General features: G+C 47.9%; 3 protein-coding genes across 6 annotated transcripts in view; 1 reads left to right on the forward strand and 2 right to left on the reverse strand.

The window, feature by feature from the left end:
- The first annotated feature begins 61 nt into the window (after positions 1-61).
- On the forward strand, positions 62-2,998 carry LOC107317907 (galactose-3-O-sulfotransferase 2-like). Its single transcript, XM_032446549.2, has 3 exons — positions 62-266; positions 384-1,311; positions 1,971-2,998. The coding sequence occupies exons 1-3, from the start codon at positions 124-126 to the stop codon at positions 2,865-2,867; spliced, it is 1,968 nt and encodes a 655-aa protein (XP_032302440.2). The 5' UTR covers positions 62-123; the 3' UTR covers positions 2,868-2,998.
- Positions 2,999-4,162: 1,164 nt separating this feature from the next.
- Positions 4,163-6,253, reverse strand: LOC107317915 (aquaporin-12-like). Its single transcript, XM_015871117.3, has 3 exons — positions 5,220-6,253; positions 4,914-5,030; positions 4,163-4,784 (listed from the first exon to the last, which is right to left on the reverse strand). Exons 1-3 carry the CDS (start codon positions 6,079-6,081, stop codon positions 4,606-4,608), a joined length of 1,158 nt encoding a protein of 385 aa, XP_015726603.2. The 5' UTR covers positions 6,082-6,253; the 3' UTR covers positions 4,163-4,605.
- A 1,151-nt stretch (positions 6,254-7,404) lies between these two features.
- PAK2 (p21 (RAC1) activated kinase 2) overlaps positions 7,405-15,831 on the reverse strand; it is a 34,411-nt gene continuing 25,984 nt past the window's right edge. For all 4 annotated transcript variants that reach the window (XM_085512740.1, XM_015871109.3, XM_015871111.3 and 1 more), the window contains 4 exons: positions 15,062-15,161; positions 12,183-12,379; positions 11,503-11,640; positions 7,405-10,972 (listed from right to left, as the gene is read on the reverse strand). In XM_085512740.1, coding sequence (XP_085368866.1) covers positions 10,886-10,972; positions 11,503-11,640; positions 12,183-12,379; positions 15,062-15,161 — 522 coding nt within the window. In that variant the 3' untranslated portion in view covers positions 7,405-10,885. The remainder of the gene's footprint in view (positions 10,973-11,502; positions 11,641-12,182; positions 12,380-15,061; positions 15,162-15,831) is intronic.

A 15,831-nucleotide genomic window follows, 5' to 3' on the forward strand; every position in this document is an offset into this window, starting at 1 on the left:
AAGCTCAATAAAAGTAAATAAAAAACAAAAGACAACTCATTTCTGGTGGGTGTCGTGTGGAAGCCTTGAGGTCTCTTTTCCCTCTGCTTTGTGCCTAATGTATTTCTTCCCCCACGTGATGCAATGAGTGCTGTGAAATGTCTGCTTTCCTGCAGGAACCTGAAGGCAATATACAGGTGCCAGCCAGGTCGGCTCTGGATCTCCTTCAGCCTCCTCATCCTCCTCATGGTCTCATTTCAAGTTGTGGAGAAGCTGCAGCCTATCAGGTATGTCCCAGATAGAAGGGCCAACCTGCAGCTCATCCTCCAGCCCTTCACCGATGGCTGATAGGGGTTAAAACACACCCAACCTCCTGCTGTCTGTTCATCTTCACCCTGTTGCAGGAACTGTCGCTGTGAGCTGGAGCGTGCCCTGCAGCAGACTACAGACCACAGCCGGGAGAGCCCTGACTATGTCCTCCAGACCCACAGCCTGCCAAGGGAGGATGATCACCCATACAGGCAGAGGAAGGCTGCGCTGGAGCCTGCTGTGAACACACAGGATGGTTTCCAGATGCACATGTACTACAGACAGGTGACAACACAGGAGAGCAGTCCAGACAAACAAGAGGAGCACTGGGCTTGGCAGCCTGTGGAGAGCAGCACCAAGATGGAAGCCCATCTTCCAGCCCCACAGCTGAAATCCCAGCTCCCCAGACCCAGAAAAGCAACCAGAGGGGATATATTTCCAGGTATTCCTGAAAGTGCCACCACAGCTCTGGGAGATACCGATGACGGTGTCCTCTTCACCAACAGCATTGTTGCAGAGGAGCACAAGAAAATAACACCACCCCAGATGGCTCAGGTGACACTGCAGAGCCCACCTCAGCATCGAGCCATGGGTTCACCACCCCGACCTTGGGATGACTCAGTCAAACAGCCCGTGCTCAATACAGCTCAGGTGCTGAGGGCAGATGACTTCTACAGGACAGAGCTGGAGAGAGGACTGCTCCCGAGATGGACAGAAATCTCTACAGATGAGATGGCCCTTGGGGATGGCGGGCAGGTAGAGGACGCCTTCTTTCAGAAAGCGTGTAAACCCAAGACCAACATTGTTTTCCTGAAGGTCCACAAGAGCGCCAGCAGCACCGTCATGAACATCCTCTTCCGCTTTGGTGAGATGCACAACCTCACCTTCGCCTTCCCGCTCAAGGGCGGCCACCAGCTCTTCTACCCGCACCACTTCATGGCCAAGTTTGTGCAGGGCTTCTCCCCACGGAAGCCTCCTCAGTTCAACATACTGTGCCACCACATGCGCTTCCTGCGGCCAGAGGTAAGGGACACAGCCTCTGGGCCTTGGGAGCAGGGCAGGAGCAAGGCAGGGGCACCAGGAAAGCATGGAGGTATTCAAAGATCGTACAATCATAGAACAGCTTCAGTTGGAAGGGACCTCAGAGATCATCTAGTTCCAACCCCCTGCCATGGGCTGAGTCACCAACTGCTAAATCAAGCACTAGATCAGGTTCCTTATGGCCTCATCCAGCCTGGTCTTGAACACCTCCAGCAATGGGGCATCTACAGCTTCTCTGGGCAGACTGTGCCAGGACCTCACCGCCCCCTCAGTTAACAACCTCTCCTTGACCTCTAATCTAAATCTTCCCTCCTTCAGTTTAAAAATCATTTCCCCCTATTCTTCACTATCCACCCATGCAAAGAGTCGATTTTCCTTCTGTTCATAATCTCTCTTTAAACAATGGAAGGCCATAATGAGGTCTCCTTGTAGCCTTCTCTTCTCCAGGCTGAACAAGGGCATCTCCCTCAGCCTATCCTTGTAGGACAGGTGCTCCAGACCTCTGAGCATCTTCACAGCCCTCATTGTGCATCTCCCGAGGGCTTCTGTAGACAAACTTAATGAAACCACTTCTGCTTTTCCAGCAAGCAGGTCCCTTCACCCCACCTCATTTTTCAAACTCCATTTTTTCCCCTCTGCAGGTACAGAAAGTGGTGCCCAGCACAGCCGTCTACTTCTCCATCTTGAGGAACCCCGTGCAGCTCATGGAGTCCTCCTTCGTGTACTACAAGGGAACGTCGGCCTTCGCCCGCGCCCGCAGCCTGGAGGAGTTCCTCAGCCAGCCCTACCGCTTCTACAACCCCACGGCTGGTGACAGCCATTACGCCAAGAACCTCATGACGTTTGACTTCGGCTTCAACCCCGACGCAGAGGTCACGGCCAAGAGGGTGAACTTGATGCTAAAGGCCATCGAGGCGTCCTTCGACTTGCTGCTTATCTCAGAATACTTCGACGAGTCCATGGTGCTGCTGAAGGAGACGCTGTGCTGGGACCTGGACAGCGTTGTGTCCTTCCCACTCAACAGCAGGGACAGCAGCACCAGGTCCCCACTCTCCAGCATCACAGCCGAGAAGATAAAGGCCTGGAATAGACTAGACTGGGAAATCTACACCCACTTCAATAGGACCTTTTGGGAGAGGATCGAGCGGGACATCGGGAGGGAGCGCATGTGGCGTGAGGTCAGGGCGCTGCGGCAGAGGCAAGCAGAGCTGGCCAGGACCTGCCTGCAAGGGATGGGCAGCGTGGGGCCAAAGGACATCAAGGACTCCTCCCTGAGGCCACTTCAGTATGGCAAAGCCAGGATCTTGGGCTATAACCTCAAGCAGGGCTTGGACAAGGCAACGGAGCACATGTGCCGACGCCTGGTGACCCCAGAGCTGCAGTACAGCACTGCTCTCTACAACAAGCAGTTCCCCCCGGCTCCCACACAGAACACCCCCCAGAGGCCCCTCCAAAAGCCCCCTCAGCTCGCTCCCTCGCTGCAGGGCAGGCAGAAGGGTAAAGCCTTGCGGTACAGGCTGGAAGGCACCCGGCACTGAGCCCCCATCCCGGCCTCGTTCTCCAGCTCCCTCCGCTGAGGACGGCCGACCATCCACCCCCGGGGTCTGGTGTCACTGCTGCCCTGGTGCAGCCCAGGTGGGATGTGAGGTCTGCAGAGGCTCTGCCACCCCTGACCACCAGAGCCCTTAGAGCGGGCCCCATAGTGGTTACCTTGTAGTAAGCCCTTACCTGAGGGTTTACCTTGCTGGGATTCCTCTGGGGTCACTCCTGAGCCAGCAAAGATGAACCCCAGCCTCCACAGGAGAAGGGGATGCAGGGGACGGGGAGGATGGCAGCACTGGGGCTGCTTGTCCCACAGCGAGAGGACTCAGCAGGAATGGGACACTAAGCTGCATGATGCCAGGAGGCAAAACAGGCTGCAGCTGGAGGTGGTGATGGGCCAGGCCATCCATCAGGGCTGCAGGGCTTCATTTATACCTCAGGAATGCTTCTGTCTGTCCAGCTGCATTCTCTCCTCCACAACACCTCAGTGCTGGGAGAGCAGCCTCTTAATTAAAACCAACAGTGTTCAGTGTCACTCCTATTAAACTTCCCTTCATTACGATAGATGAGCTCAGCAGCCCAACAAAAAGGCACCTCCTGAGCATCTCTGTGCCAGACATCCCAGCCCTCTGCTTGGAGCAGCTCTAGGAACACTCCATGCCCTGCCCAGGGAAACAAATACAAGCATCAGTCACGGTGAGGTTGGTCACAAAGAAAAGGTAGGACCAGCATATCAGTTTAGATGAGAAATGAGCCCCAACCTTAAAAGCTTACCCAGAGCCTTGATGGCTTTGCTCTGTGCTCCATAGTGTAGATCTGAAATAACCCCAGAAAGAATCAGGATTTCTCATCTCGATCAAAATGGAGGAATCCTGAAAACGCCCCATCTGCTGCACAATTTCCAACCCAAAAGACATTCAGAAAGGAAAAAAAAAATCAGTGGAGGATTTGAGATCCCCACAACCAATTGGAAAGGGAAAGTTGAGGGTCTCTGTGTCCATCAGGAGGGGAGGGCACACCTGGGTACCAAACCCACATCTGTCACCATCACTGCAGTTGGGTGCCACTTGGGCTGGATCCTGCCTGCTGCTGAAGGCAGGAGCTGGTCTCCTTCAGCCCATGCTCAGGTTCCCATGGAGGTCACCAGGAATTCCACACCCATAACAACATTTATATCACAGAGCGCTGTGTTAGCAGGGACATTTCACATAGTCACAGAGAGCAGCCCAGGGCTGGGATTGGCAGGGTCTGCACGCAACCACCCACCTGCACCATGTACCAGAGCCACATATTGTAACCAAAGATGCTTTATGAACCCGTTATTGTCACCTTGCAGCTCCCAGCTGCATGCAAAACACAGGTTAAGCATTGCATCGGGGAAGCAGGGCATGCTGTGCCCACGCTGCACCCTTCTCCTTGAGCTGTGTGATTTGGAAGCTTCAGTTGAGCTCAAATAATGCCAAACTTTACAGATAGCCTCCTCCTCACCCCAAGTCTCCAAGACTTATTACACTGTTTTTATGGCTGTAAGAGAAACAGACAGATGATTTCAAACATGACATGATGCAACCACCTGGGAGTTGCCCAAGCATGCCCACGCAATGGTCCTGAGCTTCTGCAATCTTCCTGCGTGCACCAGACAACCAGTCATTTCTGCAAACACATTAGTTTCCCCTTTTGCAGGCTTGGGCGTGCAAAATGCTCCATGCCAGAACTGCTCCCCAGCAGAGGGGCTCAAGCATGAGGCGCGGGGTTGCTCTTCTCCCCTTTCCCCTTCTGCCGCTGCTCTCCATCTTCTGCATGAGTCACCCTGGCCTTGGGAATCCTGTATTTGCTCCTCTGGCCATACAGCAGGTTTCTTTGGAAGAACCTTGGGATGTTGCCTTGGTAGAGCAAGAGGGCGGCGAGCATACCTGGAACAAGAGCATGCTTTCTCGTGTGCAAGCACCCTCACTATGCAAGGCTTACAGTGACCCAGAAGGGCTGTCAGCCCTTTGCTGGGAAGCGTTTGGATGGTGGGACGTGCCCCTTACACAACTCACCTGCAAGAGGCCCCAGCCAGTACACCTGGATGTACTCCTGCAGGCTGCTCCCTGTGCACAGGAAGGTGCTGGCCGTGGCCAGGGCAGGGTTGAAGAACGCTCCTGTGGCTGGTGTGGCTGCATGGGGAGGAAAACAGGGCTGTCAGCATCCTCCCTGTGCCAACACATCACCTGCTGTCCACCCCAAAGTAAGTACAAAACAAACATTGCAGCCGTCATCCCCTCTCAGCTCAAGCCCTAGAGGAGGGAAGAGGGGCTGCTCCTCCCCATAAACCAGGCTGCAGGGGAAGGAAGGGGTGCACTCACCTACGTAGGTCAGGAAGGTGACGGTGGTTGCCAGGACAGGCAGCCGGCACACAGCAGGGCTGCGGCGCACCCTGAGGAGGACGAGGTGGAAGAAGAAGGAGCAGGCAGCTTCCACCAGAGCTCCGAGATGGGGGGACGTGCGGATGGAGGAGCTGCACTCAGAAGCCATCAGGTTCTGGATGAGGTGGAGCTGTGTCAGCTCCCAGGACCAGTAGAGCTTGGTGAGGGCCCAGCCCATCCCTGCACCCACACACTGGACCAGCAGTTTGGCCACAGTGGCCACGGGGCCACATTCAAGGAGAAGGAACTCCTGGAGAGAGATGGTGGGGTTGGCAGCTGCTCCATTTGCGCAGGCGGTGTGAACCATGAAGAGGAGGAAGAACAGAGTCAGGACCACATCAGGGCCAAGGCCACCCCACGGGCCGATCTCCAGCAGCATCCTCAGCTCTAGGCAGCCAGAGCACAGCAGCAGTGAGCCTGCCAGCTCTGCAGCCAGGCACCCCAGCAGCCCCGGGGCCAGCAGCCTCTTGGAGAGTCGCCTGAGCACCTCGCACGTGCCAAGCACCAGGAAGAAAAAGCCGATGGAAATGTTCAGGCCGGACATAGCAAAAGGTGCAGGAGGGAGAGACAGAGCCACGCAACTTTCAGCCCCCGGGGAGGAGCAGAAAAGCCTCCAAGCCTCTGTTTTATAAGGCTGTGCAAAAGCAAACGTGGCAGCTGCCCAGCGGCCAGGAGGCTTTGGGAAACACAACACGTGCGAGCTACAGGATGCAGGGGGACAAGCGCTGCCCAGAGCTGCTCTGGTCTTCCAGCCTGTTGCTTCCCACCCTTGCCTCCCACTCCAGCAGAGCCTGGCTGGCATACTCTGCCCTGTCCTTGTCCCCAGGGAGGCCTCACAGTATGGTTTTTAGTGGCAGGGACATTTGAGCTCCTGCTGGATGGGATCTCTCCCAGCTGCACTGGCAGAACTGCTGTCACCATCAAATAACAACAGCACATCTTGGGTTCTGCCCACATCTCCCATTCTGACAGTGGGAACAGCAGCTCACTCCTCACTGACACATCCCACAGGGATAACCATCCCCATACAACAGGAGCCAGCCTTGTTTTCCTTCCTCAGGACATTCGTTTCCCCAGGTGCTCACCCAATGGTTGTTTTAGGAAGGTTCCTGGTAAGGGCAGCACATGGTGCTTGCATTGGGAACCTTGGGAATCCCAAGCCACTGTGAGCAACTTCTCCACCAAGCCCTAACCAAAACAGCTGGGCTGTGAGCAACCTGCCTCAAAACGCATCACCATTTCACTATCCTTAAAACTATTTCTCCCAACAGAAGACAAGTGTGCATCTTTGGCCTAATACAAACACACCCTGCCCAGACAGGAAGATGAAACACGCATCAAAAGACTCAAAACTTCCCTTTTTTTCCTTGGCTCGCTGAAAATCAAAGCAACTTCAGTGCCCGTATCCAGCTGAATTGGTTTTACTAAGCACCTTCGCTCTCCTCCTGCCAGCTGTTGCCACCATAAATTAAAAGCAAACATCAGTTAAGAGCATTTCTTAAGTCTGGCTGAAAACGTTTCCAAAGTCAAACTGTTTCTTGGCTTTCCTCTGTCAACAGTATGAGCAAGGTTCACATAACATGCAAGAAAGGGAAGGAGGTGATTTCCCAACAACACATAGGAAACACACAGCATGGGTACTTTGACATGCACAGCCAGGCCAGAAACATCAGCTGGACTCCAACTGAACCAATCCTAAACCCAAGAGGACATTGAAATGAGCTTCTCTTCTTCAACTAGACTGTACATCTGTGATTGAAACCTGAAGCATAAGCAATAATGGAAGATGCAATGGTGATGAAAAAGGCCTCTGCTTTGCTCCACTTGCAAAAAGAGCACGGGATCTCTCTTCATTGACCTTCTTGCTCCCATATGCAGCTCCACAGCATGGTGCACGAGGTGCAATGATGGCAGCAGCATGCAGAGACAAGTGCACGTGAAGCTGGTGAGTAATAACATTGAAAAAGAGACAGAACAGGCAGGTATTGCATAAAATTACATCCACCGCCATTAAAGCTCAGTTACAAACCAACACATTCTGCTCATCTTAAGGCCTCCAAACATTTACTCTTCCCAGCTATTCCGGTGTTAGAAGACATGGGGAAGGAGAGGAAAAAGATTGCAGTTTTTTTTTTTTTAGAAGTTTATTTCTAGCCCTGAAAGAACAGTTATTAAACAAAGTCAACAAATACAGTAGTTAATATTGCAGTAACAATTAAATAACATAATGGGATTAAATTACACAAAAGGCAACATTAAAATCTGAAGACGGTTAAAAAAATAAAAGAGAAAGCTTGCACTCACTTCCATTTCCACTGATAGCGTGAGGGACAGAGGGAAAACGGACCAGAGACACTAATTCAGCTGGAGAGACTTGATCAGCTTTCTGGGTCCCCCAGCCACCCTCCTGCACTGGAGCTGCCTTACGTCAAAGCACACGCTCCCAGCGCCACGGCTGCTTCCCATGAGCAACCTGCTTTGTTCGACTGTAACAGAGATCCCAAGAGTTGCACATCTCCTGCACACGTGTATCCCAGCCACGAGCTGCACAGCTCTGTACGCCCAGCCAGTCACCCCAATGTACACAGCATCCCACACACATCACACAGATTGGATTACGGGCCAATCTGGGATCCTAAAATGGCACCCAAGAGAAAGAGACGTGTGGGAACCCCAGCACTTTCCAAAGCAAACTCTTCCTTTTCAGCATCTACTCCAACTCGGGCCGTTCTGTTTGTCTGCCTTAGCCAAGCTGAGCAGCCCATGGCTCACATGTATGTTTTGCAGACATGCAGCTGACATTGGCAGAGAAACCCCCAGAGACACAAAAGCAGAGTACAGCAACCCCCTCATGGCTCTCCCCTTCTGCCAGCTCAGCTGCTCCCAGCTCATCTCTGACCCCACCATGCAGCACTCCTCAGCTCAGAGCTAACACCATTCCAGCAAGCATCAAGATATGTTTTGTAACTCTGGGGCCGGGCTAAGTCTTGTTTGCTAGGATGACTGTAAGCTTGGAAACCACCTCCTAAGTAGACTAAATTGGACAAGTTTCATAATAACAAGTTTAAAACTGTTCTCATAATCAATAAAAGTGAGCTAATAAGTTAAAATTACTTATGATTTCATGGTTTGCTTTTTTTTTTTTTCTAATAAAAACTTCTAAATTTATCACAAGTTATACTTATCTTACTGTCTATCTAGACTGTGCCACCAAAACAAAAATAAAGATTAAAAAAGAAAACAAAAAAGAAAGAAAAGCTCCCACCTTAACTCTGGCACAAGGAGTTTCACAAAGTCCATTGCCAGCAATGGACAAAGAGGGAATCATCGATAAGACAGGTTTTTTTCCTTAGCCAAGCTTCCTTGCTACTTCACTGATCAGGAAGCCAGACACATTCAAACCAAGAGCAATGCCATTCTAGTGTTTACAGCGTCCATGGCCTGCAATACACTTTGCCTGGGAAGTGCATCTGGATTTATCTGCCTGGAATGAGACACTATCTTGACCTTAAAACCACAGCTATTCTCACACATACAGCTAGAGAGGCTTTGCCCTCTGACGGTGCAGTTAACGTACTGTACTTGGGTTCCTACCACGCAAGAGCAGAACACAAACTGAGTGGCGACGGCACTGCAGATCCCTGCACAGTAAGGCACCTGGTTGGCACAAAGCTGGTGAGTCCCAGCCAACATTTTGGGATCGTAGAGCTGCTCACCTTCCCTCACCGACACAGGCCCAGCAGCTCTGGCTGGCTGCTCTCAGCTCTGAGTTTTGTCATAGCTTGGCTACCAGTCCCCAAGACTTAATTTTTTCTATCACTGTACAAATTAGCTGAAAATGACTTCTACCTTCTGCCAGCAACGCTTGTAAAGGTGTGCATCAAGTTTATTCAGGGTCCTCTGTTAATACCCAGCAATAACCCTATCCATCCCAGGTCCTGCCCACTACAAAAGTGATAAAATCCCAGTAAAGTAACAGTTATTCATTCACAGAATCATTTGGCACATTGTAACTACAGTTAGTTCTTCATTAAACTGTTTGGGAAGTTGAAATGCATAGACTGTAGCACTAAAAAAAGCCGGGGGCACAGGGTCTTTTACGCTTGCCCCATTAACACACCAAGAAATCATTCGCTGAAGGCGCTCACTGTCCCTCAGAGGGAGGCACTTTTTCTTGCATTGAATGTTCAACTTCAGCCGTTCTGGCTGGTGTTGTCTGCAGTGAGAAAGGGTCAGTGTGATGATGCATCAAGTCTCATCAGTTTCCAACCAGCCAGTTAAATAAGCCCCGTGGATGTCTGAAGGCACTGTTCTCCATTCTCAGCCTCCTCCATATTCTCAGAACAGCACTCTGGCAGATCCAGGTGTTTATAACCCTCTGTTAGAGAAGTCCTGCATCTGCAGTGTCCTCAGATCTGATGACTTGTTTCGGTTTCATTAATACAAACGGAGCACATACAAAACTGGAAAAAAAAATAGCTCTAATACTTAAATTCTGACAACTCCATAAGTTGATGCATTACTTGCTTGGGGAAAAAAAAAAAATTACAACATATACAAAAAACGTATTTGATACAAGAAAGGAAATGTAAAATAAAAAGTCAAAGGCACCAGCATAACTTCCAAAGCCCAAGTCAGAGCACAGATACAATACATGTTTTTGAACCACCCACCACACCAAGCAAAATACCCCTTTAAGCTTCTGGCCAGCAAGTCTAATGGGAAAAAGAACACACAGGAAGACAGCTGGAATCGTTTTCTTGCCCTGACTATAGCTGATCATTTGATCATAAATAAACTATCTGACCCTTACCTACATAGCCATAAACTGACATCCAAAGACTTGATCTATCATAAGGTTTCTACAGAGTAGCCACATCTTTGATTAACAGTCCACAGAGCACAGGCATATGAAAAGCATCTGAATACTTCTCTTCCCCCTCTCTCCATACATGACTTAGAAACCAAAATAAATCTCTCGCATTGTGATTTCTTATGTAGCCACGTTGTTAATTAAACAGTTGAATGACAGCTAATCTGTATAAGGAAGAAAGGGCAAGATGTACCATCACATTTGTCACACTTGCCATGAATCTTGTAATTTGGGAGCTTACTAAAGCGGATTACAGATAGAGGGGAGGAAGAGGAGAATGAAAGAGATCAGCTGGTAAAATTAGTGCTGCTCTCTGAAAGCCTGAATCGGTCATTCAAGTACTAAAAGCACCCACAAGGGTACAGTGAATGGGAGTTGTAATAGTAAAGTCAATAAAGCCCTTAAAACCCTGGGCATGCTAAGTGGCATTTCTGGGCTGTCTGGAGGAAGAAAAAAATATATATATAGGAAAAAAAAAAAAAGAAAAAAAGCCAGTATTTCAGTCCTCAATTCCTTCTGGACCCCAGAAAGGGATCATTAGATCCGCCACAATTTATGTCAGGTGTCTTCTGGATGAGAGCTGCTTCCCTTTTGCAGATGTTCCCCCCCCACCCCACCCCCAAATCTCTTCCCTCCCACCAGAAGTGTAACAATTTCATATATTAAAAAGATTTGTAAAAAAAAAAAAAAATAATAATAATAACAAAAACAAATGTAGGCCGTGGCATTAATGTTAGCGGTTACTCTTCATTGCTTCTTTGGCTGCCAGGATCAGTGGCGTCAAGCTAGACAAAGGTTTGGCCAGTTTCAAGAAGGGATGCTGCCAGGATGAGAGAAACACAGTAAATTAGTGAAAGATGGTTTAAAAAAGCCAGTGTAAGGCACATATTCATACAGCTCTTCCCATCCTGAGATACAGAAAGTAGTGCAAATATTATCAGTGCTTCTGAAGGAACAGACTGAGTGGCTGATGGCACTCACAGCCTGCTCATCATCCCCCCCTTCCTAAAACAGTATCAGCCTTTTGCTTTTCAGGAAGAGGTTTCCTGCTCAAATGTCTTCTCTCAGTCCTTTTCTGCTCACTTTAAAGGCTCTACTACAGTAAATCACCACTCATTAGATAACGTGGCAGAATGATGGTGCAGATTACTGCCAGAAAGACTTCAGAACACCCAGTACAACCCTTGATGACTGTGGTTCCTCCCAACTTACTTTCCCCTGAAGTCCTTTCCTCTTTACTCAGAGGAAAACACAAAACAGAAGGGTGTGTTAGTCTGCAGTGCCTTTTAAAACACGCTTACCTTAGAAGTGGCCTCTGTATCTCAGACTCTAAGAGAAGCTGACTCTTACCTGTAGCAATTCTTTGGCTGATCCTCTTTTCTCAACATCCATCTCCAAACATCGGTTTAAGAAATCCCTGAATATTGGGGACAGTTTCTCAGGGTTCTGAAGCTCTGGTGTGCCGTTAGTTGCTATCAAATATAACGCCTGTAAAATGAGAATGTTATACAACCAGCTCAAGCCCTTATAAGATGACAACCTACCGGCCTAGAGACAATATCTCTGTCTAGATGAGTTAGAGCCTGCAGTCTACCTTGCCTCTCCTTGATGAGATGAAAAATGCTAAGAATGCCACTTAAAGGAAGTTGCAATTCATTCTTGCTACTAGTAAAATAACCTCCTAAATCTTTTGGCAACAGTTACTCAAGAGATACACCCAAAAGAAAGTACCAGACTGACAAAGCAGCATGTTTCATAACCTAATGGATTTACCTTTCCTAAACTAAGGTAGAAGATGGAATTCAAAGTCTAAGGTTTCAGTTACATGAAGGTACAATCTGCACATTTATTCTGAACAAAGTGCAAATTCAAGACAGCTGTCATCCTTTTGGATGGCATTTCCTTGCACTACTGAAGGGTAGTGTCTGTGGGCTTTCTTTTTAAGGTAGATGCTATCAAGAATCACACTGAACCCGCTGAGAACATTCACCTGATAAACACCCACAAACAGTTATATCTGCATTTCTTACCCTCAGGGGGTTTTCATTGAGGTACGGGGGTTCTCCTTCCACCATCTCAATAGCCATGATGCCTAGAGACCAGATATCCACTTTAGGGCCATAGGCTTTCCGTGTGACGACTTCAGGAGCCATCCAGTAAGGAGTTCCAACCATAGTGCTGCGCTTGCTCTGCTCTGGGGTGATCTGAGCACAGAAACCAAAGTCGGCTGTAGGATAACAGAATTTAAAGAAGTTACCTTGGTGCATCCCATGGAAGTGGACTTCTTAGTCTTCTCTATTACTACACACATACGTTACTCCTCCACACTCGAGGGGCTTCTGATGGAGGGGGAACATTTCTTCTCCCCACCATATTCTCCGTATTACAAACTACAATGTGCAATACACGCATAAAACCTTAAGATGTTTAAGCAGGGCAGGCTTACGTGGGAAAGGTAAGGCTTTCTGTCCTCTCAAAAGGGGACATAAGTATTACCCTGTGCAAGAGTGGTATTTCGCCCAGTGCTTCCTTCAATATTCCTAGACTGATACCAGCCAAAAAAAAAAGAAAAAATGAAGCAGAACAGCAAAGGCAACTCTTCTGTGCATGGTGTGTACTGCCTGAGCTAAAAAAGGTCCATCTACAAAGCATGGATTCTGCTCTGCTAAACAGATGTCAGTTCTGCAGCCATTGAGTTCAGCGTTTCACAGCAATTTGGTCAACAAATACAGGCACTACAGCTGACAGAGATATGGAAACTCAGAGGAAGGAGCCTGGACAAGCAAACCTTTCCACAAAGTAACTACTTGAAGAGAACAACCACACTCAAGAAAACAAGAAAAGTCACCTATTCCTATAGCCTTCAGGTGCAGCAGCAATGCATGTTCCATCATGTTACTTTATCCAGCTGCAGCACTCCCACTTCCCAGGCATGTAAAGCATCAATAAGAACACAGTTAAGGCAGGAAGAAGATTTTACTTTATTATTGACACTAAGTTTAAGAGAGAAAGAGAGAGAGAAAGAGAGAGAATTTTAAATTTCGAATCAATTTTGAAGTGTTAAGCCAAGCAGTACCAACAAAAGAGCCACAGTTCTGAAATGCTAAGCTGTACTAAGAGGACAGGTTAATTAACAACTATCCCACACCCACTGTCAAAGTGCTGCCCGGAAAAGGAGAAAAAAAAAAAACATCACAAAAACCACAAAAAAAAAAAGAAAAAAACAACGCTACAGAAGCGACTGAGTTCCTCACCAGCATTTCTTCAGTCAGGCCTCTTGGCAGCTATCAGACCCAATTCAACACACACAGCCCATTTCAACAAACACACCAGAGACACAGCAGCAGTTTATGTCTTCTGCAATCAGCAGGGCCTTCAGCACCATCCCAACCAGCCAGGATAGGAAAGACAGGCAAGGTGCAGATCCCAGTTTAGCCGGTAAGAATGTGCAGGCATTAGTAGTGAGGGCAGCTTTACAGTAACCACTTTTCTGGGCAGGACGTGTGCTTTTAAAGCTTCTGCTAGCTGCTGCCTCCTTCCACAAGATGTTATCTCATCATCACCTAAATGCTGGACAGCCCTTCCAGGGCTCAGGCACCAGTCAAGCAGACAGACTGGTGTCTCTTCCTGCTGCAGACTCCTCCAGAAAGGGAAGAGCTTGAAGTAGGTGCAACTTCCACCCTCCACCTGAACAGCTGGTAGAAGCTCTACAAACACAGCTGGAGGGCTCGCCTTAGCACAAGCACAGCACCTCCCCTTCACACAGCACAATTTCAGAGCTAACTCCTGCTGTATCCAGTCTCCCTCCCCATCATCTTTGCACAGCCTCCCAGGGGCAGCGCTTTCCCCCACAGGCTGCTGCCCTGCCCTTTCACCACGCTCCTTTAAATTGACAGCTCTTATTTTCGAGCCCTCCCCAGGTGACTCTACTGCGATCATTCCCTTTGGTTTCTGAATCCATTCTGTTTGTTCACAAACACACAACTCCTTTAAACAAACTCCTACACAAGAGAACAGAGCATCCAACAACACTGCTAAGCAAGCCAGGCTGCTCGTAATCTTCCTTCACGCTCCAGCTCATGACCAACATGAGACTATAAACCATCTGAGTAAGGAATGCTGCTGAGATGTGTTTTCATGGCATTTCAAATTCTTACTCAAATCCATCCCTTAAGTTTTCAGCAGTTTAATGCTGTGTATATTCATGTACAGCAAGAAGTCAGATCATGCACCTCTCAGCATTCCTGTCAGCTACTCCATGTAGTTTCAATGTTCTTTTTTCTGCCACATTTACACACACCAGAAACTGACTTACTGAAAACAAGCTCACGCATGCATAACAATTACCTGAAAAGAAAGCACTTTCTTTAGTCATTTCATTATTTTATTAATTAGATTGTATTATACTTTCAGTCCAAGAAAAGGAGACCCAGTACAGGTGTAAGACTGAACTGCAATATAAACTGTTAATCATATCCAATTTTCTTGTTAGTGACCTTCTAATGAAAAGGGCAAAACATTAAAGGCAAGTCATGACAATCTGAAAAGACCAACACAGTAACTGCAGTTTGTTGCAACTCTTCTCTTGCAATCATTTCCATCACTGCATGCTGCCAGTTGCTTCATTTACCAAAGCACTCACATGACAACAGGCTTGCTTCAGCACCCTTCTGGAATAACACTGTCAGAATCTTAAATATTAGGGCCCTCAGCTCTTCCACATACCAGCTACCTGCAGGTTATACACTTTATAACAAGGAATTAATTTCTATCATTCATCTGCAGTAAAAAAAATCCCCTCAGATTTCTCTGTCAGCTCTCCTCCTGCCAATGTAGGCTCACTAATGCACTAATTCACTTTTATCAGGAAAGTGAAAGCAGAACACTGAAACAACTGTCTGGTACTCACTTAGTTTAACTGATCCATCCATTCCTAGCAGCACATTGTCGCTCTTTATATCTCTGTGGATGACCTGGTTGGCATGGAGGAACTCAAGTGCTTGCAAGCACTGGATGGGAGAAAATAAAATAAAATAAAATCAGCATATGGAAATACAATGTCTGTATCTCAACATTAGCCCCAAAACATTGCTTTAACACATAACCCTCATGGAGGAAAAAATGCTATTGGTTATTATTTAAAACAACCAGCAGAGGAAGCTCTTGTGCTAAATAAATTCATAAATTAATTAAATATTCTCCAGATCTCTGGAGGTCAAAGGTAACTGAACCACAGCTTCTCTGCTATCTTAACAAACCCAGAAATCCAACTCATCATCATCACAGATGCTCATTTTGGTACACGACGTTTCAACAAATGGAGGAGCTGAACTGTCAGAGACTGAACGAGCACCCTTTAGCATGAGAATGCTTCATTCTCAACGTGAAAGTAACCTCTATGACAGTGAAGACTGTAGACTATTTTCACTATGAATGCCATTAATACTGGTTTTGCTCGTTTCTAGATTAAAATCTTTCACGTAAAGATTCTTCTTAGAAACATAATGAAACTGACTTTTGCAGCTTGAAAAAAGGCAAAAAAAAAAGTCTCTTTTAACATAAGCAAAAGATTTGGCATTTGCCACTTGGCATGACTATAATCCCCAGCAGGTAGCTTGTACCTTTGCTTGCCTTAACAAAGCAGTACTGATGTACAGGATGACAGGTATCTGGCATTCT

Source organism: Coturnix japonica, chromosome 12, assembly GCF_054131305.1.
Source record: "Coturnix japonica strain WE chromosome 12, WE-NBRP24, whole genome shotgun sequence".
Classification (NCBI taxonomy): Eukaryota; Metazoa; Chordata; class Aves; order Galliformes; family Phasianidae; genus Coturnix; species Coturnix japonica.

Coding starts and splice junctions, on each gene's coding strand:
- LOC107317907 (XM_032446549.2), top strand. CDS start 124: ATGAGTGCTGTGAAATGTCTGCTTTCCTGCAGGAACCTGAAGGCAATA. Junction 267..383: donor GAGAAGCTGCAGCCTATCAG/GTATGTCCCAGA, acceptor ACCCTGTTGCAG/GAACTGTCGCTGTGAGCTGG. Junction 1,312..1,970: donor TGCGCTTCCTGCGGCCAGAG/GTAAGGGACACA, acceptor TCCCCTCTGCAG/GTACAGAAAGTGGTGCCCAG.
- LOC107317915 (XM_015871117.3), bottom strand. CDS start 6,081: ATGCCAGCCAGGCTCTGCTGGAGTGGGAGGCAAGGGTGGGAAGCAACA. Junction 5,031..5,219: donor CACCTTCCTGACCTACGTAG/GTGAGTGCACCC, acceptor CTCCCCATGCAG/CCACACCAGCCACAGGAGCG. Junction 4,785..4,913: donor CTGGCTGGGGCCTCTTGCAG/GTGAGTTGTGTA, acceptor CTCTTGTTCCAG/GTATGCTCGCCGCCCTCTTG.